General features: G+C 42.0%; 1 protein-coding gene across 5 annotated transcripts in view; it reads right to left on the bottom strand.

The window, feature by feature from the left end:
• Positions 1-222: 222 nt before the first annotated feature.
• The window catches only part of rc3h2 (ring finger and CCCH-type domains 2), a 42,904-nt gene continuing 15,525 nt past the window's right edge, over positions 223-27,601 (bottom strand). For 3 of the 5 annotated variants that reach the window (XM_069183516.1, XM_069183517.1, XM_069183518.1), the window contains exons 3-20: positions 26,921-27,038; positions 23,264-23,497; positions 21,570-21,745; positions 18,867-19,067; positions 18,078-18,210; positions 17,693-17,811; positions 16,947-17,059; positions 16,312-16,584; positions 15,635-15,840; positions 13,871-14,310; positions 12,185-12,358; positions 9,787-9,945; positions 8,675-8,888; positions 6,977-7,061; positions 6,438-6,519; positions 5,792-5,899; positions 5,239-5,378; positions 223-4,951 (exon numbers count right to left, since the gene is read on the bottom strand). In XM_069183516.1, coding sequence (XP_069039617.1) covers positions 4,798-4,951; positions 5,239-5,378; positions 5,792-5,899; positions 6,438-6,519; positions 6,977-7,061; positions 8,675-8,888; positions 9,787-9,945; positions 12,185-12,358; positions 13,871-14,310; positions 15,635-15,840; positions 16,312-16,584; positions 16,947-17,059; positions 17,693-17,811; positions 18,078-18,210; positions 18,867-19,067; positions 21,570-21,745; positions 23,264-23,497; positions 26,921-27,038 — 3,129 coding nt within the window. In that variant the 3' untranslated portion in view covers positions 223-4,797. Of the gene's footprint in view, positions 4,952-5,238; positions 5,379-5,791; positions 5,900-6,437; positions 6,520-6,976; positions 7,062-8,674; positions 8,889-9,786; positions 9,946-12,184; positions 12,359-13,870; positions 14,311-15,634; positions 15,841-16,311; positions 16,585-16,946; positions 17,060-17,692; positions 17,812-18,077; positions 18,211-18,866; positions 19,068-21,569; positions 21,746-23,263; positions 23,498-26,920; positions 27,039-27,601 lie in introns of those variants that run through there. The other 2 variants (XM_069183519.1, XR_011183529.1) reach the window with 2 other exon arrangements.

Below are 27,601 nucleotides of genomic sequence, written 5' to 3' on the forward strand. Positions count from 1 at the left end.
TAATAAGCACACATAGCTTATCCCCATCTTGAAAGAAAGATGGTTTAATTTTAGTCAGCATGTTTAACAGTAACAGCAATGAAAAGGGCAGCTTTGTGGCAAGCTGTGCTTAGTTCATGCAATGCTAAATAACGCCCTCATCTGTAATGAGCTCCAGCATCTAGCATTGTTTCACCCTCAATCCTGGGCTCAAAGGTTAAGGAAAACACTCCAAGTCAAACGTTCAGTGGACAAGTTTTATTTTAAGCATGCAAATACATTTCAGGTACTGCAAACTCCCATCAGTCATCGTTAAAATCCCCACATCCAGGTTGTTCTACACTGGTGAATAGGCCAAGCTAACAGTTCAACACTTCAGTGCGACAGCAAACATTAAACACAAAGAATTGATTCTTTGCTATTCCACATCTCTTAAAAAAAAAACACACACCAATGCAGGCCGGAGAGCCTGGCCTCTCAGATCCCCCAAACAAAAGGGAAACCATTACAATTCTGTAGTTCAAAATAAACAAATGGAATAGAAATTATTCCTATAGATATCTTCCCCCATTCATTTAAAGATTTTATTTTAAATTATATATCTATATATATCTATATTTAAATATAGCTGATTATGTCATAAAAATGAGCATTAAATCCATCTTACGATGGTGCCAGCTTTATACATGACGGATGTGTACCATCTTTTATTTCATTTACAATTCAATCGAACAATAGATTTGCAAAGAAAATGTCTAATACAGACGTAAAAATATTCACAAGTCAGCTCCACAATCGGTTGTACAATTGACAAACAGGCCTCTCAACCCCTCCCTCCCCCCCACCCCCACCCTTGACGTTTTCCAGCTAAGCAAATTTTTAAAATTCAAACGATACAAAAAGAAGACTTCTTTTGTTTCCAGGGAAAATAATACGCAATAAAACCGTAGAAATGCGGACAGCAAATGCTGCAAAGCTAACCACAATAATTCAGGTGGCTATACAGTGGGCATGTGCAGTACAAATAAAAGCCACATGTGTTGTATCACAACTACAGTATAATGTACTTATTTGCCCAGCTAAAGAACCGCATGCATGTCCATGCCTGAGATAAATTGAGGCCTTTACTGGATGGGCTGGTGGGATGTGTGCAATTTAATTTGTACAGGCAGTACTGCACTTGATTCCATTAAAGAAAGAGGAGATTCCCTATACCTGTTCACTCGTCGGCTACCCCAGGCAGTTAACGAAGGAGTTGCTAGCTCCGATGCACGATCCTTACTAAAACAAAAACCACACAACCCCCAGCCAGGTAACGCGCGGTAAGTCTGGGCGAGGCAACGATCCGGGCGCTAGCATCACCGATCCAAGGCGTCCCTCTCTTTCGACAGAACTCGATGTAGAAGCAACTGATCCCAAATCCCTCTCCAGAACAGCACGACGACATTTTTTTTTTTAAAAAAAAGAAGTAACAAAAAAAAAACAACCCTCCCTGCACTAATTACAAAGTAAAAAGATACATACACAAGATTAATTCATGTAATATGCGTTCACCCTCAGTAGGTGCTGAAGATGCCATCAGTAGTTTTGCAACACAAAGAGGATGGTTCTTCCCTGAGGGCTGTAGAGACAGCATTTCTACCCCTCACCCCTTCTGTTATTAAGAAACCAAACAACAGAAAGCCTACAATTCAAGTGCCTGGGTATTCAACTTGACAAATCTCAAAGCTTCTGTGACTACTTAATCACGCCATTCAGCTGCAGAAAAAAAACACACGCACACTCTTATTTGTCCGAACTGCACTGCCTACACACACCCACCGTATAAACTTTGATATAAAAATCTTTCATTCTTTTTCTCACCGCAACGTTGTTCCACAGACAGTAGTCTCTGTTTTACTTGTACATTCACTCACTGGTACACAAATGCATGCTAATTACAGTATTCCTCCAAACTAAATCTTACAGGAAAAAAGGTGAAAGCTATTCAGTCCCTACCATACGAACATATGTACAGAAGAACAACAGTACTGCTTGTGTAAGAAATATTAATAGTACAATTGAATGCAACGGTAAGGCCAACAACAGCATAACATTTTTAACATTTATAGCTATGCAGAAAGGCTGGTAAAAAAATAGATTTAGAGTGTGGCATCTCTCGCCAACAACTAGGCAATTTCTAGCACTACCACACAGGCCTGAACACCAGAATAAAGCACTGATTGATGGAAGACACTGAAGAAAAACAATTTAACGGGCTTAAAATCCTGCTAAACGTTTGCGAAAAAACAAACATACAGTCACTTTACGCCTGCTATTCAGAAAAAAAAAATCGAAAACGCATAAAACTTTTAAGATTTATCAAGTTGATGCCCAGACATCACAGTTGTTCATTTCGTTATAAACCTATAATATAAAATCCTATTATGAATAGGAAAGTTGCCTGTTTTACTGCTGAATGCAGCAATGCGCAATTCCATTTCTCTTCACGATGAATACTAGTGCCCTCAGGAGAAAATACCTATTCAAGAATTAAGTGCACAAAACCTTAGTACAACAACTTTTTTTGTGGTCTGTGTAGAATTCACCAACTTCAATGACCATAATCATGATCTTGTTTTTCATGTCATTATCTTTTAACTAGCAGGACAACCCTTGCAAAAAAAACAAACACAAAAAACTGATGACAGATGAATGGGTGACATTTTAAATTATCAGAAAATGAAAAACAAAAAATCCCAGTACAAAATATAACATACAACTTCACAGAAGTTAGCATAAAATGTTTTAAAACCTGTAAAATTTGTAAAATCAAAAGAACAAATTAAAATACAAATGACTCGAATGAAGACTTGTGATAGTGATGCTATTCTGATCTATAAGGATGAAAAAAAGTCAATTATGTGTGCAATGCCTGTGAATGTATTTCCCGGATCTGGGACTGATAAAAAAAAACACCCTTTACAGGTCAATTTCACACCCTGCACTGCCAGACATCATCTAGTGGTTTCATGAGCAACGCTCTCAAATATCGCCCAATTTTAAAAAACAATATTTTTTTCAGTGGGATTTTGTTCAACAGAAATTTAGGAAAGATAAACCTGCGCTAATCTTCAAAATGTAAAATTTCTCGTTTTCAAGGGAATGGCTAAACCGCATAACATTCGGCACCCTAATAAGCCTCTTGAACTGGAAATCGGCAGACATTTGAACTGATGCTGCTAGTGAAGTTGTGCATCCCAGTGTAATTCTTTGATATCCGACATGTACTCATTTAAATGGATATATACTGGATTCCCCTTTTCACTGCACTTCATTTACTGTATTTTGCCATACTAAATCATATTATTTCATCGATTCCAACTCATTTCTCTCTGGCGTTTGATGCAGGGCACTCAAGTCCAGCAAAAAGGACTGTCCCTGGACACAGGGTTGCATATCCCAGCTAATTTGCTTCCATGTGTAATTTATCAGTGGTATCAAAGGTGATTGAGGCATGCTAGTAGCTTAACAGTGAGTAGTCTGTGTCCTGACAAAATACAACACCCACAGATTTTCAAGTTTCAGATAACTATTTGTGGCATTAGTGGTTTCATGTGTAGCATTTGTCTTTTTTCATCCTTTTAGATTCCCAAGCAATGACATTTTACAAATGTCGACATTTTAAGATTAAAAATGTGAAATAAATAAAAACCTATACTGCAATGTCAGCTGCAAGATAAAAACAGCTTTTTATTTATCATTCTAATCTTTCTTTTACATAGTTTTTCATGCAATCTGCATCCCTGCAAATATTTCACTTGCTGTAAATACAGTAACTAGTCATACAAATCAAATTCTGCCACTAGCTGCCAGATTTCATTTCTGTTTAGCGCTGCTACCTGCTGTATGCTTAAATAATGTAGCACGAACAAGGTTACTCCAAAAAAGTGATTAAGGAATTTTAATATATTTGTCACTATGCTAAGCAGTAATTTAAATATTTTCTTAATTGGATCATGGTATGCCTGTAATTCAAACATTTTCTTACTATCAAGGCAACATTACCAAGTTAAAAGGGTGTACTACTGAGATCAGAAACCTGCAGTGTATTTTACATTATATTTGTGAAGTAACACAGCATATATATAATGGCAGAAGTATGTGTTTTTCCTCCTGTAAATATTGTGAATTTTACAGCGCTGTAAATCTCCACAAAACTGTGCTCTCTGCCTTGTGAAGTACATATAAAAGTGCATTTTTTTCCACCAGTCCTACTGCTTTAGAAGCATACTGCAGAACAGTGGTGATTTGGAATCATAAATTAAAATGTGAATTTCTCACCATTAGCAGTGAAACCAAGGGAACATTCATGAAATGTGCAACTGTCACTTAAAACACCAGAGACTGTACAGAAAGGACTACATTACCATACGAATGAAAAGTCAGAAATGGACAGAGAAAAGAAACAGTGTTCCACTAGATGCATTGTTGCAGGGTCCTGCTAGTTTAAAAACTGAGTTGTCTGAAATGAAAAAAAAAATAAAAAGCCATTCTGTATTATAAATGGCTTTTGCTTCTTGCACCAGGCTATTATAATGCTGCTTTTAAGCATTAAGTTATGTCCAAATTCCTAAGATGTTGGAAAATGAACATGTCAATTTGACAAAGTTAAAAAAAATGCAAACGAAAGGGTTCCTTTAATAGTATCAAAAGGTCCACAGGAATCTTTGATGACCCAATTAAAAAAAAAAACTAACGAGTATAAAAAGCAGTATTATAAATGCTTGCTGTGAGATGTCACAAGCAATGTTGTTGGTTTTTTTCTTCTTCCTTTTTTCAGCTTCCGTTCAGTAGCATCTCTCCATTGCTGGCAGGGTGAGTCAACTCTCTCTTTCGGCCCTCTCCAGCCCTGAGGGGATCCGTTTTCACATCCAGTTCGTTAATGCTGAGACCAGGTGAGCCGAGCCCCCCTGCTGGAGTGATGGACTTTCTGAAATGGTTTAATTGCAAGAATCACTTGACGTTACAGATGGGAGTTGGTTAAGAAAGTTATAGTCAGCCAAGCAAGTCTAGTAATAATTATCTCCAATTCCAGGCACAAAAAACAATTTTGTAAAGATACATGGCTTAAAGACACCAGCAGTGAGCATGGCTATCACTTTTCTCTCACTCTCCCCTCTCTGTCTGCAGCGTAAAAACAGTAATGAATGTACATTTTCCCCTTAAAGACATCTCAATTTATTTTTTTAAATTGAAAATACCCAAAATCTGTCTTACTTGAAAGCAATCTTTTTCAGGAGATGACTTCCCATCACGATTTTGTCTTGCTGCTTAATTTGGTGTCCATTACCAGCAGCAGAGCCGTTGGAAACGTGGTTGTTGTGAGAATTAATCCGAAGCTGGCAATCGAGAGCATCCTGCATTATTAATGAGAATAACAGAATTCTAGACAAAGGCTGCTAAAATATTGAATTCGAGAGGTTGGCATCAACGCATTTTCATGCAGTTTTTAGAAGAATCGTTTAAAAGATTTTCTCAAATGAAGAATCACATCTCCTCAAACTCTATTTCATTTTCCTTGTTCCACAGAGTAACAGAATAAAGGATGTGAACAATAGATTTGATAAGAGTGCAATTAGGAGCAACAGATATCCTGCTCTTATAATGAAATATGCAGAATTCTGTTTGAGATGCGCAAAGAAAAAAAAGAAGGTTTTAGAAAAACCTGACAGGGTACTGGGACTGCTCGGCAGTTCTTTTATTTGCATCCCTATTAACATAAAATGAGCACAAAGATTAGAATGCTGGCAGTGCAACAGATTGGGCTAACCTCTAGTTTGTCATCCTGGACGTCTGCTTCGTCGGCATCTAGAGCAGAAAGTTCAAGTTCAATGTCTCTCTCTGGCTCGTCGTCCACCAGGTCTTCAGCAAAATCAGCCTGTCAAACAGGGGAGAGGGAAAGGATGGCCAATACGTCACTTTTTTTTTGTCACAATTGAAAAACAAAGGTCGGTTCTCGCTGGCTGCATCTCGGGAAACATAACATTTAAACAGCTCTCACGATCACAGGATCGTCATGGCTCACAGCAAGCCATGTCTTTACAGTCTTTCCACACGGCATTAACTACATCTTCAGCCATTATACTAAACAGTGCCATTAAGTTCCTTTGACATTGACTGTTCTTTAAATCCACACTCCTCAGGGACAATTTACACCGTTCCAAAGCAAAATGCTTCACATTTCTACAAAACAAGAGAAGCTTTCATTTTTCTGTCCTTGGAGATCTGCAACGGAAGCAGCACTCAGGTCTTTTTCCAAAAGAAACTATAGATACAAAATGGGAAATGCAGAGTTTGAAGAGGCTACTTATAAAACGCGTTTATGTTGACACACAGGTCATAGCTACCAGACAGTGTCGGGGGGGACCACTGATTTCTCTGTGAAAGAACACATGGCAAAAATGTCACGTTCTCACCTGCTGCAGGTCTGTGCTTAAGGTATCTCCAGTGGTGGAAGACTTCCGCTGGGCTTTCAGATCTGAGACTCCCAGCTGATCACTGCAAAGGCACGACGGTAGAGTTACAGACGTTAAAACATCGGACTTTTTCTTACAAGAAGCATTTATATATGCATAACCGACAGACAAGGGCTTAAGCCTAGCATGGCTGTTGAAAGCATGAGAAGCTTCTTAAGAAAGAAGTAAGACGATCTGAATTTGGTATCAGAATGGGTGAACAAAGCCAGCGAGTTGTGAAAGTCTACAGAACAGGCTACCAAAGGCTGGCATTGTGTGGCATAATGAAAACATGCAAATTAGAGGTGTAATTGACAGAATCACATAATAACGTACTAAGGAAGGTCTTATTTTAAGAATATGTTGTAAAGCAGGCAAATGCTGTTTAAACAGTTGGAATGTTGCAGTACTACGTCTGAAACAATGCATCAAAGCTCGGCTCCATAATCCATATTTAACAACGATTACATTTTTAAAAAACAAAAGATCTCGCACTATACCTTTCCAGAAAACTGGAATGGTTTGAGGAGTCTGACCCACATGAGCTCCATCTAGAATCACTGTGGTTAATGTAAGGACCGTAGTCTAGAGAGGAAAGGAAATTCACTTTCAGCACTATGTATACTTGCAATGTGACTTGAAATAGACTTGACTGAAATGGAACGCAAAATACATTCAGAAACTGTAGCCCTTTATGAGCAGGCACAGGAAAATCTGCCACCTGACAATGTAATGTTCAACAAAAATGAAAAGCAGATATCAGTAAACCTAAAAGTGAAGTGTATATTCACACTTCAGCCCTGCTGCAAGCAAAGAGGATTCTGAGTTTAGTCTACAGTAAGTGTTCAGTTTGCATCTTGTGTAAAAATGCAATTGAAAACCTTTTTTTTATAAGAATGAAAAAATGTCTGTCCAACTGAACCTGCAAGTATAAAATGTTTATTGCAAAAATTACATTAATTTCTAAATACAGTAAAGATGCTTTTCATTTAGAGTTATATAACAATGACCCTGTGAAATGTACGGTAAATACAGATAATGAATGATCTGTGAGGAGTTTCTTTGAGGTCTGTTTAGCCAGTATTCTACACTGTGAAATAGTGAAACCTGCTTCTCTTACTGTTAGGAAATGTACATCAGATCTTCTGCTTCGTGTAAACAGACATTTCGTACATCTTAGCTGTAAGGTTCTCCCATGTTTATTTTAAACTGACATCTCCATTCTCCTATTTTCTTAAATACACAGTGATCCCTTGCCACCTTCAAAAGTTACGTTCCTGAAAACCCTTGCAGCAGGTAAAGACATGGTTGGTAAACTTAAGATCTTGTGGGAAGAACTGGATTAGGGAACTAAAAACAGTATTCAACTTATTAAAATCCTATAATAAAGTAAAACAATAACATCAGAGTAAATAAAATCTAAATATATTTTGGAGAAATAGTATTGTATAGTTTTAAAAGAGCTCCTGGCATAATTGTTATGATAATGCTCATGTACATTGAGTCACGTGCCCTTAAGCGTCTCTGTTCCACTTCTAAACTTCCTCACTTTTCATTGTACAAATGATAAATTCTTCTACACCAGACAACTGACCAACAGCACTATTATTTAGTCCTCACACCAAATTAAGCACTTCAAGCTCATCGTGGATCTAGATTGCTTTAAAGCCATTTGAATTTATTATTTAACTAAGTTATCCTATTGCATTTATTTAGTCCAATGCAATAATGTACACTAATGTGCTTAGAAAACTTTGAGAATGTGAGAAAAATTGCAGACACACCCAGAGCCAGCACACATTGCAGCTCAGAGGTGCTTCTTTCACTTGTGGATACTCAAAACCACGCAAGGTAAATTTACTTATAGCAAGGGATTACTGTACTTATTCTATATTCTCTTATATACACCAAATTCAAATGGCAAATCTAAAGGAGTATATTGATAGCAGACAAGTTAATAAAATTAAAATCACATTAGAAATAAACTACCTTTAATCATCTTCATTAGCTTGTCCCCTGATACTTAAAATTACCATTTCCCTTTGTAGCCTCATAATTAAAATGACTACACTGTTTTCACACGGCTTTTATTCACTGCTTGGTATAACTTTACAGGCACAACATTTGCAGGACAGAAAACAGTGGGAAATACACTAGATTACTTCATGAGCTTTACACTAACATAGTTTTCTACTCACCTCGGAAATTGATAGGCTTAGTGGTACTTCCTTGGGAAGCAGTGGCCTGGATGGGGTCAGTGGTGTGGTAGCCAGTCCGGGAAGACCTGGAAATTGCACCCCACTTGGAGATTATGGGGCCTTCTCCAAATGGGATAATAGGATCCTCGTCCTTCAGTCTTCTGTGAGGCTCAAACAGGTGCATTCGCCTTTTTATGCTAAGACTGTCGTGATCCTGTGGAATGTCACAAAGTACATCTTTTTTTTTACATGTTGGACACTTTGTTGTTGTGGCACTTTGATGTATTCAGCTCATAGGGGATAGGAGTGGCCTGGATTCCTGCTATAAGGTATTAAAAAGCAGGATAAAAGGGCGGGAAAAGACAAAGCAGTTAACTATATAAGCATGGCCTTAGAGAACATGGTCCAGAGACTTTTTTTCCCTGTTTGCATAAAAATCGAGAAATTTTCATGAACGGCATAATTGCACTAAATCAGATGCTACCATATTTTTGGTAATTCTGTAACACCACTGTACGAATTATTCATTGTACAATGATATGACATGATGACAGTTTCCCCCCGTGTATTACACAGTACTGCCCTTTTTTGGAGAAATTCTAGATGCTTATGCTACTGTACATGTTCTATTTGATTCTCCTGCAAAGATCAAGTGAATAACAGGTCAGTCTAATCCTGTAGATAAGGGAGCACCAAAAGCAAACAAATGTATCGCCTTTCAAACGCATACAAAGCAGACTAGTTTATGTAAAACAAATCCTGATTTTGTAACGCAAAGCAGTATTACAACACAAGTTTGGGTCTTTTTCATTTAGGAGGACACGAGTTCACCGATTTCTGCAGAAGGGAGTTAAAGAAAAGAGTTAAGTGTTACACATCACTAAAGTGAATCCAATTGTGAGGATCAGCATAACAGACTACAGAGAAGGGAATAGCATTCATCCCAACAGACTGTTACTGCTAACTATACAACTTTATTTTTTAATATTTTACCAGGCAAGTCAATCAAGAGCAATTTTTTTTTATTTACAGTGATGACTTTAGACAGTTAAACATCGGAGATCTTTGTGAACCCCACACTGCTCCATGTAAAGTATCCAGGACAGACTTACCATTAATTCCACACTGGAATTGGCCATTACATCCTTTGGTTCAGAGTCAATCACATTAATGCAAGTGCTGATGGTGCCACAGGACCAGGGAGAGTAGTGGGAAGGAGGATCTTCACCCTTGTACTTGGAACTCACATAATCGCCTGAATTGTCTGAAAACTTGAGAGAAGGAAGAAACTACTTAGTGCATTTCATCTTAACGTCTTCCCTGCCTTTTTTCTTACACAGTTTTGGAACCTGTTGGCCCACATGTGTTCTTATCCCCTGCTCTTTTCCACAAGTTCGGGTTTTCCACTGTGGACACCAGTACTGGAGGACAGCGCCAGAAACACTAAACGATTCAGATCTGTAGGACGATGTGCCATGTTCCAGCTATTTTGGCCTTTTCTTTTTCGAAAACAGCAACACCAATCTGAGCTCTCAGCACTGCCAAGAAGATCTGTTGCCCAGCAACTGTCACAGCTTAAAATGCATTGGAAAAATACCCTTAAGAGAAATTAGCTTAAATTGAACACCACATAACTACAACGAGAAATGCAAAGAAACACTGGACTTGCTAACAGGTCTTCTGAATTTAGTGTGATCAAAAGGCTAGGTCACAAACGAGAGACAGCCATCTCATGTTTTTATTATTGCAAGAAGAATGGCAAAATCCAGCACACGATACAAGATTTGCTCAAAGACCAGAACAATATGTTTTGAGCCCAAACAAAACTGGAAGATTGATTTTCAGCAAGGTTATTATGTAGCTGAAAATGGAAGAAAAAAAAAACCTCAAACCGAATGGGCAGGAGAAACTAGGAGAATAATGTCCCTTTGGGAAAAAAAAAATATGAAGGATAGATATTATGTTATAAATAAAGTGAATGAAAGCGAGGGAGTGACTGAAGGTTTACAAACAGGTTATGTACACGATTCACATTGTCGCCAAGTACACTGTACATGCACAGCAGTTATTACAGAGCAGTATGGTAACAGGCTCTAAATCTTATTAAATATTTTTTTTACATATGAATCATAGGTTAGATTTCAGACGACTGTCATAAAAAACCCTGACACAAGTAAAGCACGCTGATTCATGATAAGGGGTGGACATGGGATTTTTCAAGCAACTTCATATTTCCTCCACACATACTGTTATTCATACCTAAAAGGTATGACATTCAAATTCTTTGACCTTTAAAGAGGTGAATTATTCAATATACACTGCACTTGTGTTTTATGCAAAATATTTTTATGCAAATCCGTGTCTTTGCGGCCGGTCGGCTATGAAACAATACATGAAAAAAATCAAATAATACTGGAAATTCAAATCTCGGCAAATTCAAATCTGGCCCAACACGCACCTGAGCTAGGCATGGGGAAGTAGCTCCGGAGCCTATAGCACGTCAGTGCTTTCTCTATCGTGCGGCATCACCTTTAATACGGCTCGTAGGCCAAAAACAAGTACAAAGGGGAAAGGCGAATAAAGACAAGTGCCTGATTTGGCATTCCATTTTTTTTTTAGATTTTGAACAAGGGTTGGAACGACGGTGATCAGTTTGGCACATATATATGGCAAGAATGAATCTTAGATTTGTGCAATTAGGGACAGAGAGAAGGGCATTCATGACAGCTGTGCATCTGCTGTGTTCCCTGCATTTTATCATTACATTTTATTTGACATGTTTTGCATACCGTACAGTACTGTATTTGCTGTATTACGGTTTTCATAATTCTTTAAAAACAAAAATACACATACTAATATACTTCAAATTGATTTTACTTCAATACAAAGGTCTAAGGGGGGCGATTTTTGGCATACAAGCTAAACCTAACTGCCACGTCAAACACGAGTTTACTGTAAAGTACACTGTGCATAGATGTAACCAGGCTCTTTGAGGTCTGTTCTTAGTGTCGCTTCGTGTTTGTAATTGCAGCTGTTGAAAGAGTTTCAAAGGAGCTTCAAAATCAAGCTGAACATTTTTTTCCCCACTTTTTAAGCGCGGACTTATGAAGTCAGGATTTTTGCAAAGACAGCTTTGGCCAGCACTGGAAATGCCAGCTGGGGAACTTTCCTCAAAGAGCCTCGCGCTGGGGAAGCTGAAACGGCCAGTGAGGCATGGGAACAGGTTGAAAAAAAGAAGAAAGAAAAACACAACGTTTCTACCTGAAGAAGGCTCCACGGCCGAAACGCTGTGTTTTCTTTCAGCGTGGAAGAAACCTATTACTTGTTCCTATGCAGCCTACGCATGCTGACGCAGCAGCCCACCTGAACTACTATGGGAACAGGTTTACCGGCTCGGGATCGGATTTGATGAGTCACCAGGAGCAGCAGCAGGTGCGCACACACACTCAAACACCCTGGTCCCCCACAAGCCCACAAGCGAGGACCCCCCCAGAACCCCCGCAGGCCTACCTCAGTGCTGAAATCGACGGTGAAGAGAGGGGAGGAGGGGGAGGGGGACTGCGTGGCGGGCGGCAGGGCAGGGGACACCAGCGGAGGGGGCTTCTGGCTGTGGTAGTGAGCCCACTGCTCCGGCTTCCTTCTGAACAGCTCCTCGTAGCCGACCTGCATTCGGCTGTATGAGTCCTGCAGCACAACAAGCAACACCTTTGTGAAAACAAGTATGGGGCGGGGGTTAAGGGATTCTCTAAAATCGCACGGGAAAAAGTCGGTCTGAGAGACGTGCCTGTTGAGGACAGATAAGAAGCTTAGGAAGTGCATTTGAAAAATAAACTATTTTATATATTTACAGTACACTTTTTTTTCAGTTCCACAGTGTTTTGTTCATGACAGTACTCTTTCATGAATTCCTGCTGGAATTCCACTGTTTAATGACACTGCAGCTGTAGAATTTTCTCACTGAATGAACACATATTGTAAATCTCGCGTAATTTAAACATTTTTCTTATTTAAAATAATGGTAAATGCTATAGTTGCGTTCCGCGTGCGTACGTTTGACCCTACTTACACCCTATAGACACGAATGATGGGACGTGCCATAGACTAAATACATCAACTTGTTACATGTCTGTGTACATTTTTTTATTTTATACATGTACACATACAAATACGTACAATATTAGTAAACATCAGTTATGTTTGCTGTAAAGGGAATTTGAGAGAGAGGGAGAGAAAACAATTCTCAACCACAGCATCACTGTGTACCAGCATTCCTGATGCGCCAACACGACACCTGCGTCATGAGCGTCAGGTGGCCAACAGCGTAACTATGCAGTGCGTGTCATTTTGACTCGCGCTACGTAATTTAAACAAAGATATACTTAAGGGTAGATGACGTAATTAAAAAAAAAACCCGTATTTCAAACTCACGAACCCACTGTAATTAAGAAAACTGGCATACTACAGCCATACAATCTACATCAAGGAGGACATGACCCAACACACAGCTGGACCGCACGGATTAACTAATAATAATAATAATAATAATAATAATAATAATAATAATAACTGCTTACACTTATATAGCACTTTTCTGGACACTCCACTCAAAGCGCTTTACAGGTAATGGGTACGCCCCTCCAACACCACCAATGTGCAGCCCCACCTGGATGATGCGACGGCAGCCATAGTGCGCCAGAACGCTCACCACACATCAGCTCTCAGTGGGGAGGAGATTAGTTGGTAAGGGCCAATGGGAACTTTGCCCAAATGGGGATTTTTAATGACCACAGAGTCAGGACCTCGGTTTTATGTCTCATCCGAAGGACGGCGCCTGTTTACAGTATAGTGTACCCGTCACCATACACTGGGGCATTAGGACCCACGTGGACCGCAGGGTGAGCGCCCCCTGCTGGCCCCACTAACACCTCTTCCAGCAGCAATCTTAGATTTTCCCAGGAGGTCTCCCATCCAGGTACTGACCAGGCTCATACCTGCTTCGCTTCATTGAGTTTCCATTCGTGAGATGCAGGGTGATATGGCTGCTGGCTAATGGCTGACATTCTCTCTGTGGGGGGGGGGGGGCTATGGAACACATTGGTTTTCTGGGACTGAAACCTGGGTCCTGTTCACGCAAGCTGGTTCCAACAGTGCCTTCCTATGAATGATACTGCTGCCAGAACATTAACCCCCACTTACCCTCTGCAGTGGTGCTGCTCTCTGCTCGCTGGGCACAGAATAGTAGCCATCCAGGGAATTGTACCTCTCTCGCAGCGGAGGCTGATAGACGGACGAATGCATGACATCCATGGGAGGCAAAGAGTTGCTTCGCACGTCATCCCGGTGGTACATCTGCGGCCTCCACATGCGCCGGCTGTCGTACACTGGGGCGTACATCCCAGAGTGCACTGGGGGCACGGGGCCGTACTGCTGGGGGGGCGGCGGGGGCAGCGGCGGCGGCGGCGGCGGGGGGTAGGCCGAGGAGCCGACGCGCTCCCGGCCGGGGAAGGACGAGTACTGGTCCGGGTAGGGCACGGACGGGGGAGGCAGGGAGCCCTCAGGCACGTTGCTGGAACGGACATAGCGCGTGCCACACTGCCCCGGCTGTAAGCTGGCAGGGGGGGGAGTGTAGTAGTTGTCTGGGAAAGGAAGGAAGGGAGACAAGAGGAGTCTCAAAACGGGAATCCTGCTCTGCGCGGTAAAACCCCCAAGAACTTTTAAGCTTCTCCTGGCGTTGTGAATTGCTTGGAGGGAAACGATCCTATTCCTTTGTGGCACAATTGGAAATGAATGCAGACACTGTTTTAAAATATACTGTCGTGACCACAGCACAACCTGTCTCGTTCCCCAAACTCACCTACCAGCCCTCAGAATTAGACAAAATATAAGGTTTTAAAAATGTGTGTGGTTTCAGTGGACATACGCATGCCTGTTCCTTGCAAGATGGGTTATATGAACATCTTTAGCCCCCAAATAAACTCCATCATTGTTTATAAATATACAGTTTTCAACCTGCTACAGACCTATTGTGACCAGGCAATAGAGATCATTCTGATATTTAAAACAGCGCGAACGGTACTTCCAGTTCTAGCTTGGCTTCATGGAGATTAAAGGTACCGCAGGCAGACTGTCCCTCTAATTAGTCGGCATATTGACAGCAGCAAATGTACGCCCTGATCTCATACTGCAGAGAACTCGGGAGGGGCTGGCGACTGACTACAGGATTTTTAGTTCAAAAGCGATCATGCAAAAGTGACTGCAGTGCGTACAGGAAAATTAAAATATAAAACCCCCTCAATGTTCAGAAATGCTTTTTACAGCTTCTAAAAAAAACAACAAAAAAAGTCTGTAATAATGAATACTAAAAAGGGCACATTCTGCATTCTATACCAAACAGATTCCTAGCATGCCTTGTCATGAAGGTGCAATTGTTGTGTCTGACTGTGTGCTTTTCCTCATTATAGACCAAAGCAGAGGGCACGCACAGCACTGTCTGATTTTAGCCATCTCTTCCTCTGTCAAATAAACTACTTATGTCCAAGTTGTAATCCTTGTCTACATCTACTACATTCAGCCACAACTTTCATCATCTTATCTTGCCAAGTAAAAACACGTCTGGGCTACAAATTCATAATGGATGTCATCGTAGCACCGGGCGACACTGTTAGTAAATCTTTAAAGGTTCTGATTACTATTATTAACATTTAAAGTCAAGACTCCGTAGTTTGCCAAACAGATCCAACTCAAAGCACGTTTCCTGTTATCTTTTGTTCATTACCTGTGCCCTGGTTGTTGGCAGTACAGGGTGAGAGAAAGATACAAATATTGATACCACATTCTAGTGTTTCTTTTCAAACGTCATATTGTATAAGCGTGTAGTAAAATACTTCTAGATGAACTACTTGATTTTCTTATGGTCAGCATTCTAAGGAATGTCAAACTGGGATTTTCGGCCTCACTTACTGCTTTGTTGGTATGACGCAACGTCGTAAGGTGTCCTGTGGTCCTGGTAATAAACGTCCGCTTGCTGGGAAGGGTAAAGGGAAACTCTTGGAACAAACTGTCCAGGCTTAGAATGTACTGAACTGCTATCAGCTCCGGCACTGGGAGGAATAGCTGAGGTAGCTGAGACGTGGTTGACGGGCGTCTTGGGGGGGGAACCCGTTTTCCTGCAACGGGAAAAGCCAGCGCAGTTAAAACTTTAAAAGACGCAGGGGAATCCCACCACAATTTAATTCACACCTGCCCATGAACTCGTAAAAGTATGCACCGAGATTCAGCACACGAGCAAAGAACGAGCTCGTTTGCCCTAATATCCTTCCATCAAAGAGTGTTGCATGTTAGGGCTCTCCGAGAGTCCTGGACGTTTCGTTTAATAAATTCCTGACACTACATTACTGTTATAGAAATTACTTTCATTAATAAATTGACTGTTATCAGAATAACAGCATAAACGACTGTTCTGGATGCTCAGGAACTGTTAATCAAATCATAACGCCTTAGATAAGAAGCAAAGCATTTTTAAAAGCTTGATGTGAATGGCCGAGATGGGGGGGGGGGGGGAGCCTATCTGATCTGTCCAGGAGTTTTCCAGTGCCAACGTCAGGCAGGCACAAACGCAGTTTATCTGCGAGACGTACGGTTCGGTGGGCGAGGTGGAGAGGGCACCCAAGCTGCTGGATCCGCTCCTGGCCAGTTTCTTCAGATCTTCCAGGCAGGCGTCACCCCCCCGGGGAATGAGCTTGGGGGCCGTGCTGTCTGCCAGGCTCAAGACCGCGCTGCTGGGGGCCCCTTTCTCCATGCCCTCCGCCAGCCCTGAGCCCGCGGTGCTGCCCGCCGTCTTGCCGAGCACAGTCTGAGGCAGGGGGTACGGTCTCACAGTGCCACTGATCTTCTTATTCCTCATGCGGTATCTGGAGGACAAGGGGTGAATCAGGCCCGACGGTCCCAAAGGAGAGGCGAACCACGTCAAAGAGTCCAAATGAAAACAAAACGTGCCTTTGCTTGAATAGATTTACAGGAGACGCTGCAGCAGATGATACAGGGTCACTGAGATTTCGTGGTATGCGGCATTTGTATTTCGCTACTGACATGACAAATGCGTATTATTTTTTCAGGCGCGACAGGCCGATTCAGACATTTCAATGGTCATTTTGCATTTGCAAAAACCGCAACAGAAGGAATTTCTAGAGCTTATTTTGTCAAGTCTAAGATGTGAATATATCGACGTGCAGTGATAACCACAGATGGCGCGGCTGGGAAACGTTATACCCACTTTTCAAGCTCCTCCTGTGAATGAGCGAATGTACAGTTGGATCCCCGTGGGCAGCCTCCCTGTTGTCTTAAGTCCCGACACATACTGGTTTTATATTTGCTGTTTGGCTGTGGCTTGAAATTTAATGAAATATAAATTAGACAAGGAAATGTTCTGAAGATACCAAAAATGTAAGTGAATGGTACAATTAGGACAGAGGGTATCCAATCCTGCACTTAGAGAGCCACTTCCTGTAGTTTTAATAAGCAGCTTTAAAAAGTGGTTGTAAGTAGAGATCCATGCCTGTTACTCCTAATTGGCCAATTAAGTTACTCACAGATCAGTTGGAATAAAAAAGCAGAATATGACTTTCATTTAACCTGAGCTCTTAATGGCCTAATTGATCTATTTAACACCAATGTCTTCAGTGCTGGAAATCTAACAAAACCCGTAAGACTTGTTGAAATTAAGCCCTTTTCTTCCGAAATTGTGCATATCTAAGTAAAGCATTTCCAATCTGCCTTCTTTCTCATACACCCTTCAAAAGAAATGTAAATGACAAACACTTTCTACACAACACTGGACAAATTCCCAGGCAATTGGGTTACTAAATCTTCACAACTTTCCTGTAACTTCAATTAAGTTACACAGCATAACAATCATACTGCAACGTGATTAAGAAAAAGAAAATGAAGCATTGGTGTAATTCCAGCATATACTGTTAGCAAAATTAGCAAGAGGGCAGCTGTTAACAAGAGGCTTCATACCTGTGGCGTTTCGTGCCCTTTTTTACTGAAGTTCTGGATGAAGTCCACCAGTCCGTGCACCACGATCTTCACAGCTAGCATCACGTTTTCTAGCTGATCCCAGGTAGGGGGTGCAGCATCTACAGATCAAACCACACAGACGAAGGACATGAAACAGCCAGCAGGACCTCTGATGAAAGTGAGCCCAGGTTGTGATGACCAAAGACAATCGGCTGTGCCTATTAACTGACTTCCTGTGGCCTGGATGGTCTTATGATTGTTACATTTAGGTACATGGTCATCTGAATATGTAAATTAATTCGTTTTGGAAGCCTTTTTTGCAATTGCAATTCAGAACACCTTAACTGGTGTCCTCAATTACCAGTCATAACATAACATCAGTTACCTGGATTGTGGTCGATATTTGCTAGAAGTTCCAGGTGTGGCCTCAAACAGTTCAGGTTTGCTGGGTCTCCTGTTCGCTGCAGAACTATCGTCAGCTCTTGAACACTCTTTGCAAAGGATTCTGGGGACTGGAGCTTCATGGAAATACAAATAAAAGCACCTTACAGTTTAAAGTTTCTTCTCAAAAGTTTTTGAAGTTTTTGAAGTGTTAATTCTTTGTGTGTAATGGCTCAGGTTCAGGTTATCCTAACAGACAAGCCTTGTATACCCAATCATTTGTTTTGCTTGTGCATCCTTGCAGTTGATGAAATAGATGACTGAAGTTCAATTCTTGTGTGGTTCTTTGTAATTGTAACTTAAGAATGTTATAGGTTCCCTTACACCCCTAAACAGTATTAGAGATACTGTATTGAGTTTTCTATCATTCCATTAAAGTGGTAAATAACTAAAAATGTCATTCTGATGTAGTTTTATCATGTTTTTGCATGTTTTGTTTTTTTAATTTAAAAACAAATCCGTAACAGAAATTTGTCAAGCTTGTGGATTCTCTTTAATAACAGATTATCCATGGCTAACACAACAGCTAATTATGTCAATTATGCTACAATTTTAAATGAATCACTTTAAAAACAAAAACAGCTTGTACTGCCTTCAACATCAATAATCACATCAGAATCTGTATAGCTAAAAGATCCTTTGCCAAAAATATTTCATGTTGCAGCAGAGAACAAGGCATAAAAAAGATAAACCACAAGCACATCCGCCCTTAAAGTGACGGACATTTATTTACCTTATCAATAATAGACTGCATGTGAGATTTGTGTGCCAAATCCCCATACAAGAGGGAAGACCACTGCTCGGGAGAAATACGAAGGCCTGCTTCCATGGCGATGTGAACAATCTGCGCATCGTGTTCCCTGCGCAAGGCCTCGTAGGTGCGGAACTCTTCTTTCAGCTGCATCAGGGAAGAGTCTTCATCTCTCTTGGTGACCTGATGGGACAATAAGCCTTAAGTCTTCCAAAAGCAGCAGGTTATTGTCTTGCCACTGGGCTCTTTCTTCCTGTACTGCGCTGCACTGCTCAGTGTTCCTGTCCCGATGAATAAGGCCTGAGGCTTGCCTCATTACATGTCATGAAATGGTAACTCAAAGGGAAGTGAGTTCCACTATTATTCAAGCGCAGGTTACTAGACAAACGGGGCCGTCCTCTCATCTGCGGAAATGTCAATATTTCGGAAGTTCGGTTCTTGTAAAAATGAACGTGGATGCCTGAGATCACATAGCAAGGTTCAAATCCCGCAGCCGGCAGAGGAGTCCCACTCCGTTGGGCCCCTGAGCAAGGCCCTTAACCCCAACTGCTCCAGGGGCGCTGTACAATAGCTGACCCAGTGCTCTGACCCCCAGCTTCTCTCCCTGTCTGTGTGTCTCATGGAGAGCAAGCTGGGGTCTGCAGAAAGACAAATTCCTAATGCAAGAAATTGTACAGGGTTAATAAAGTGATGTTATTATTAAGTTGGGAAACACAAATCAAGTAATACGGATACCAAGAAAACAGGTTTGCCTGCAAACCGGATATTTATAGTGCAACAAGGGAAACAGGTTCTACCTTTAAATATTTATATATTTAGATAGTTATGTTGAAACTTGATATGCACTGTACCTACTCTGTTAAAGCAGGGATACATGAAATAATAGTAACAGACCTTTAGGAAAGGCAAAAACCTGATTCATACAACTGTGAATTGTATTTTGGTCAAAGTTCCAAAGGCAGAAATATTTTGACCATATTTCTCTTGCTGCTCAGGATACAGAAAACTAAAGTAGGACATTTCCCAATATTTCCACTGAAAAAAACAAGTTCTATCATCATGGGGAAAATAAGGAAGGCAGACAATTCACACAAAGCTGCACGTCAGGTCGTTCTTAAAGCAGATTCTCTGACAAGCCAAAATGAAGCAGCCAGCATCCCGAACTAAAAAGGAAGGATGAAGTCTGATGGTGAGCATATTAAATCTGTTCAGTCCCCATAGGAATGTGACGTTAAACTGCTGCACGTAATTGGATGGAACAACCCTGAGCACTGTAACCTACTACAGGAAATACTTCTGAAGCTCATAAAAAAAAAACAGAGCACTAGACAACAACTGTGACTTTGTTCGCAGCTGTTCAAATATAGCGCACAGAATCACTGTCAGGGCACGGTTCACATTCCTATGATGCCAGTGATGCCGCAACAAGCCAGAACAAATTGCAATTAAGACTGAAGTACGTTATTTTATTTTGGGGGGAGGGGAATTTATCAGATCGCTTCCTTTAGTTTTCATATGCAAGTTCTGCCAGACCTGAAATAATTGCTGCACTTTCAGCCATGTGTTCCTGCATCAAACAGCCCACATCTCAAGCCCTTCAGCAAAAGCTGCAGCTTACATAATGGTGCCACAGCAGAGCTGAGTTTAGACTGAGAAGAATCTGCGTTTCAATTTAAGCAAGCTGAGACGGACAAATGTATCAAGTCTGGACAGCAGAGGCAGATGTGCCTTTCTGTTGAATTACTGATTAAGTGAAAAGGATGAAGGCAATATCTTGTAAGAGCATCTCTGTCATGAAGAACGTCATGAAAAAAACAACCGCTTGGGGAAATGTCTTGTGCAGATGCAAGGCAGAAACCAAACTTCTCTTCTGATCAGGAATGCAGTCAAACTTGACCACAACTCATGACTTGATAAAAATTATTTTTTCATATTCACATTTTGCATTACGATCTAAAGTACTGACTGCATCAATGTCTTTAAAGAACTTCAATAATAATAATTGCTTACACTTATATAGCACTTTTCTGGACACTTCACTCAAATCACTTTACAGGTAATGGGGAATCCCACTACCACCACCAGTGTGCAGTCCCACCTGGATGATGTGACGGCAGCCAGAGTGCGCCAGTCCGCTCCCCACACACCAGCTCTCAGTGGGGAGGAGAAGCCAGTTCAGAGATGGGGATTATTAGGAGGCCATGATTGGTAAATGGGAAATTTGGCCAGGACGCCCGGGTAACTCCGCTGCTCTTTTTGAGAAACGTCCTGGGATTTTTAATGACCACAGAGAGTCAGGACCTCGGTTTTATGTCTCATTCGAAGGAAGGCGCCTTTATACAGTATAGTGTCCCCGTCACTATACTGGGGCATTAGGACCCATACAGACCACAGGGTGAGCACCCCCTACTGGTCCCACTAACACCTCTTCCAGCAGCAACCTTAGTTTTTCCCAGGGGGGTCTCCCATCCAGGTACTGGCCAGGCTCACATCTGCTGAGCTTCAGTGGGCTGCCAGATGAGAGTTGCAGGCTGAGATTGCTGCTGGCCAAAACTTCATAACTTCAGAAAATGGCTCAGTGGCCATTCGTTGGTATACATTTCAGCGTTTAACAGAATTCGTGATTACGTCCCGCAATTCAAGTGCGAGCGAGGCAATACAGGCAACTGGAAATGGATACATTACCTTAAAGCAAGACGCCCGATACAGAAGCTGGACGACATGGCCGATGCTGGTTTTGGAAGCCTGAGGGAACCGAGCTTCTAGTTTCTGCACAACAAAGAGGACCAACACTTTCCGAGACAGAGCAGAACCATCTTCCAGGGCCAGAAGGACCAGCTTCAGGGCATCTTCCTGCATTGCTAAAAACACCAAACAGCAACATCACTACTCCCTGCAGTCAAGCCAGTGCAGTGTGAACAGGAGGGGGGTGACTGGGAGAACTGTCCCCACTTTAAACATCTAGGAGAGGCCTTCCCAGCACAAAATCAGAAGCAAGGAAGCTCCAAATATATAGGCGATTCAGCTCAAGTCCTCAATGCTTTTTAAAGTAAGACAGGGCCGCTAGAAGCTGTTTTATGCGTGTCCTCAGATTTTAGAAATCAAGTCAAATCAGGTGTGGAGAAACAATTCCCTCCCACTCAGAATCTGCCCTATGAGTGCTCATCATCGGACACGAGCAAAACACAACAGCTTCGCGTCATCTGTATGCAGAGTGCACCATCAATGACAGGCAGGCATGGCCCCACCACTGCTAGGTGATTACGGGCCCAGGAATGCTCTCTCTATTGATTTGTAAATACTGCCAACCATGACAATCCAATCCTGCACGCCAATAGAAAAGTTCATTATAACAGGTAAAGCTGGAGCTTTCGACCAGGTTACGTGCAACTTGTTTATTGTGTGGGTTTCAAGACGACAATTGCATTGCTACGGGCCAGCACAGTGAAGCAACACAACAGCATGCCAATTTGTATGCACTAGAACACTGTAATCACATCCAAGGTAACATCAGCCACTGGCCAATTCCAAGGCCTTGATGTTTAGCACTCGGTTGGAGACAGGCAACCTTTCGCTGCAGTGCAAAGGACAGAGAGAGTAAAATCGCCTTCAGTTGCTCGGCAAATCCAATCCTCCCCAAACAGGCGCACAGAGAGGAGGCCATGCAAACAAACCCTTCGGCTATGTATTTGGAACACTCGTGCGATATCAGTTATAGAAAACGAAAAAGACACAAAATACATATACAGATCACAATGACAAAATCTGCCAGGAAAGGGACCTAAAAGAGAAAGTGAGTTGAAACTATCGGCAAGCTGGCTGGCTGCATTTGGTTAAAAAAAAAAACCTAACAACCCGTCAAATGCTATGATCCTAGTCAATCTAGCAGGAATGGCACAGGCAGGCCAAGTATGATTGTTCAATGCCTTATTTCTAACAATTTCCCAAGACACAAACACAGGAAATGCTGCTACAGTACTCAATTTCACCAGCATGGGGAACGCAATCAAGATGGTGCTCTCTGGGATATCTCACATGAAGCACAGATGAAGAGAAATATAACATTGGGGCGCAGCTAGATTTAACTCCACAGCACACCAAGGCTCTTTGATGCCATTTTCTTATTAAACCCCACTCTGCCATTCCAGTCCCGTACGGTGTAGAGCAGCAAAAAAACGCCGACAGTGAAATCTGAAGTGAAAATGGCCATATGAAGAAGAGAAAAAAACAGGCAAACTATGTGAAAGCATGTCTTTGGCATGTTTCATGTAACCCTGTCGACAATTAGGCTGAACCGGGCGACTATTGATCTCGCCCCCTCCCAACCCCAACCCAACCCAGGTCTTCAGCCACTCTTGCCCCAGCAGAGCAGGACTTACCGGGCCCCAGGAACTGGCACCCCCGCGCCCTGACCGCCGCCCACAGGTTGGCGGAGAGCTGCTGGGGGTTCTGGTGCTGCAGGATGAGCTCGGTGACGGTCCTCTCGCCCAGGGACCTGGCCGCCCGCATGGCGCGCACCCGCCCTTCCTCCTCCACCAGCTGGCAGTTCACCAGGGTCACCAGCTTCCTCTGCATGGGCCGGCTCAGCGCGCTCTGGCTCAGGCTCGCCACACCTGGGGAAGCACACGTACAACTCAGACCGCTTCAGAACATCCAGGTGGGCACCAGGATACCGTCCTTATAGACAGAAGCACGCGTCTAGTACAGCTGTGCAAACATGCATGTGCATGTAATAATAATAATAATAATAATAATAATAATAAACTTCGTTTCATAGAGCACCTTTAAAGGTGGCTTCTCAATGTGCTTTATAGAACAACAACAAAAATACACAACATATACACAATGACAACACACAATGAGAGGAGACAGTAGATGGGGGTGCTGAATATGGTAGGAGCAAAGGGGTATAAAAACAGAACCAAGTAAAAGTTTATTCAATGCTGGAAAGAGAAGAAAGGAAATGCAACGTTTCATGCTCTTTTCAGCAGGGAATAAACCTTTACTTGTTCCTTTGCTGCCTACGCATGTTGACGCAGCTCCCCTACTTGAACTATAACGGAACCACTTAAGTAAAGGCTCTTCTAAAGAAGAAGAAAGTTTTGAGTCTGGGTTTGAAGGAGTTTAGAGAAGGTGACTCTCTGATATCCTTGGGGATAGAGCTCTAGAGATTTGGGGCATAACAGGAGAAGGCCCTGTCACCCATAGCGTGTAGACAGGCTTGGGGGACAGATTTGTAGACCAGAATTAGAAGAGCGAAGGTTGTGAGGTGGGGAGTAGGACAGTAGCTCAGATACTGAGGTGCCAACCCATGCAGAACCTTACAGGTGAGCATGAGGATTTAGAAATCGACATGAAACCTGACAGGAAGCCAGTGTATGGACTCCAGGATAGGAGTAATCACTTGCTCTAGACTTGGTCAGGATTCTGGCTGCCGAATTTTGGACATACTGGAGTTGGTTCAATGCAGATTTAGAAACCCCGAGTAGAACGTTATAGTAATCAATTCGGGAGAAGACAAAGGTGTGGATCAGCTTTTCAGCAATAATTAACAATAGCATAGGATGAAGTCTGGCAATGTTTCTGTGATGAAAGAAAGATGTTTTGACAATTTGTTGCACATGTGGGTCGGACGTTAAGCCTCAATCTAATATCACCCCCACGTTTTTCAATTTAAACTGTACATATACCTGCGCATTCGATACATAAAGACCTTGTATTTGGTATATACACACATTTTTGGAAGCACATCGTGCCCGTAAATCTACACTGAAAAAATATTGTTTCCCTTTTGAGGAAAAAATGTTACACTATAAAAACATTAGGGTTTAGCCACATATGTTCATTTGCTATTTTTCTTAAACTTCAGTATTCAGGTGTCTTTACTAAAGCGCCTTTGGTGGGGGGGTGTAACACTGCTTGCATCAGTACATGCTTCTCTGACCACATCTACAGTGCAGATCAGAGCACCAAACTGAATTAGGAGCAGCAGCGAGCTTCATAAGTGACGTTTTCTTTGAGAAGACTGGAACCATTGTGTTTTAAATGGCTTTATTTTAAAAAAAAGCACTGACAAGTAGTAAATTACAGGCTGCTAAATTCTACACGAAGTCTATGTTTTACTGCAATTAAAACGGGTGGTGCTTAAACGGACGTCTGGAGATGTGCCACTTTCAAGAAAGATGGAATGACTGCAGCAGGTAGATTAGGAAACAGCAATGGTAAGATAATATTGTCTTTTAAGGTCACAATTAGTTTTGGAGTTATAAAAGGTTCCCCAATCCATTAGACAGATATTGAAAGCACAAACCAGCAGACTACACCTGTACTTTCACAAATAACAGGTCTGGAGAGAGATACCTTATATGAGCAAGACCAGGGAATGCACCTACTAGTACTCAGAACTCTCCTACATAAAAATGCTTCATACACATCTCCTTGAGAAATCAAGTTGAAAAACAAAGACATCAAGCTTTACTGGTATCAATACCTCTTCTGTTACGTGATGTGTGAATAGTCTGAAATAATACTCCTCTGTTCCCCGCAACCAACCACAGCTTTCATTACTTCTGCCACTGATGTTATCATGACGAAAACCAAAACAAATTAAATCGGAGCAAAACAGGAAATGCATGCTTCCTTCAGTGCGTACTAAACGGCTTCATCACGACGAAAACCCAGTCTGCTTACCGTCTCTAAAAGATGTGGAGGCTGGGTTACATTAACAGTGATGTCAAAGCTGGGACTAGAAACTGCAGTACGCTAAAATGTGGTCAAATTGTTCACCGTCACAGAAAAGCTGCAATCTATTTAAAAACACGTTGGTGTCAAATCTTAGGTGATAAACCTATAAAGGAACTTGCAGGGGATTTAACAATTAGGGCTTCTTGCTTGAAATGTTCCTTACTTATTAGTGTACCAAAACAGAAGAATTTCAGACAAATGCCAAATGACTGCTTTTCTGAAAAGTGGTTCCACAGCTTCTTAGTGATGATAGACTGCAATGTGGTTAAAGTATTTGCAGCAGCCATAAACTATGGTACATACATCAAACTTTTTGGACTTTTGCAGGATTGTCACAAGACAATTACAGACCACATTACAGTGCTCAAGATCTTTGCTGGATGTGTTCACTGCAAGCCTTGACCAGATAACCAGGTGGAGTGGTGGCTCTGTGGCTCAGGATCTGCGCCTGTGGCTGGAAGGTTGCCGGTTCAAATCCTGCCGCCAGCAGAGGAATCCTACTCTGCTGGGCTCCTGAGCAAGGCCCTTAACCCCAGCTGCTCCAGGGGCGCTGTACAATGGCAGACCCTGCGCTTTGACCCCAGGCTTCTCTCCCTATCTGTGTGTCTCATGGAGAGCAAGCTGGAGTATGCGAAAAGATAATTCCTAATGCAAGAAATTGTAAATTGTAAAAGTAATGTTATTATTATTATTATTATTATAAGGTTTCTTGCACAGACCACGATCTAATCAGGACCCACAACAATAATTAATTAATTGCTTACACTTATATAGCGCTTTTCTGGACACTCCACTCAAAGCACTTTACAGGTAATGGGGAATCCCACTACCGCCACCAATGTGCAGCCCCACCTGGATGATGCGATGGCAGCCACAGTGCGCCAGAACGCTCACCACACATCAGCTCTCAGTGGGGAGGAGAGCAGAGTAATGGAGCCAATTCATAGAGGGGGATTATTAGGAGGCCATGATTGGTAAGGACCAATGGGAAATCTGGTCAGGACGCCGGGGTTACACCCCTACTCTTTTCGAGAAACGCCCTGGGATTTTTAATGACCGCAGAGAGTCAGGACCTCGGTTTTACATCTCATCCGAAGGACGGCACCCGTTTTACAGTATAGTGTCCCCATCACTATACAGGGGCATTAGGGCCCACATGGACCGCAGGGTGAGCGCCCCCTGCTGGCCCCACTAACACCTCTTCCAGCAGCAACCTTAGTTAAAGAGACTAGTTAAAGAGACCAATAAAGAGACTTATGACAAAGACAGTACGTGGGGGGCACATCACCTACCTTTTCCACCACTGATAGGTTTTAAGTAGAGAGCCAGTTCCTCCACACACTTTTTGGCAACTTCATAATGTTTGCTTTCTGCCACATTGCTCAAGCTTACTGTCTGATGGTCTGGTACCTAATTGGGGGGGAGAAAAAAAAATCACTATTCTGTCAACCAAGAAACCGAGATTAGAAATCGGGGAAAAAAAACAAGCCAGGGTTTTTCTCCTGGCTCCTGAAATAAAAACCCAGACTTTATGAAGGTTCAATTTTGTATAGTCTCTGGAACATTCGACCTGTATTTTCCTCACGGACCGTTCAAAAAATGTCAAAGGACCACAAAATTCGAAGTGCTTCGAAGATTTATGAAATCGCCGTCATGACGTTTTTATTTGAAAATGACCTTCTTTCTTTAAGACTGGCACCTTCTAGCATGTGAAGTGCTATTTTGCAGACTCAACACCGTTCAAGATTTGGATAACGGGTTTTACAGTTCTGGGGTGTTAAACGTCAGGACCAAAATATGAGAATCGTTTGGCTGAAGTTGGGTTTGAGCTTGTCATCTCCAACCGAAATATTTGTATTTTTTACCAGGAATTTGTATTCAATCTTTACAAGAATCAAGCCAATGGGAGACAGAGCTGCCATGAATTGTCTGAACTATGTGCCATATAAACTCATAGACCAGAACCTGATGTG

The sequence above is a fragment of the Lepisosteus oculatus genome, chromosome 24, assembly GCF_040954835.1.
Source record: "Lepisosteus oculatus isolate fLepOcu1 chromosome 24, fLepOcu1.hap2, whole genome shotgun sequence".
NCBI lineage: Eukaryota > Metazoa > Chordata > Actinopteri > Semionotiformes > Lepisosteidae > Lepisosteus > Lepisosteus oculatus.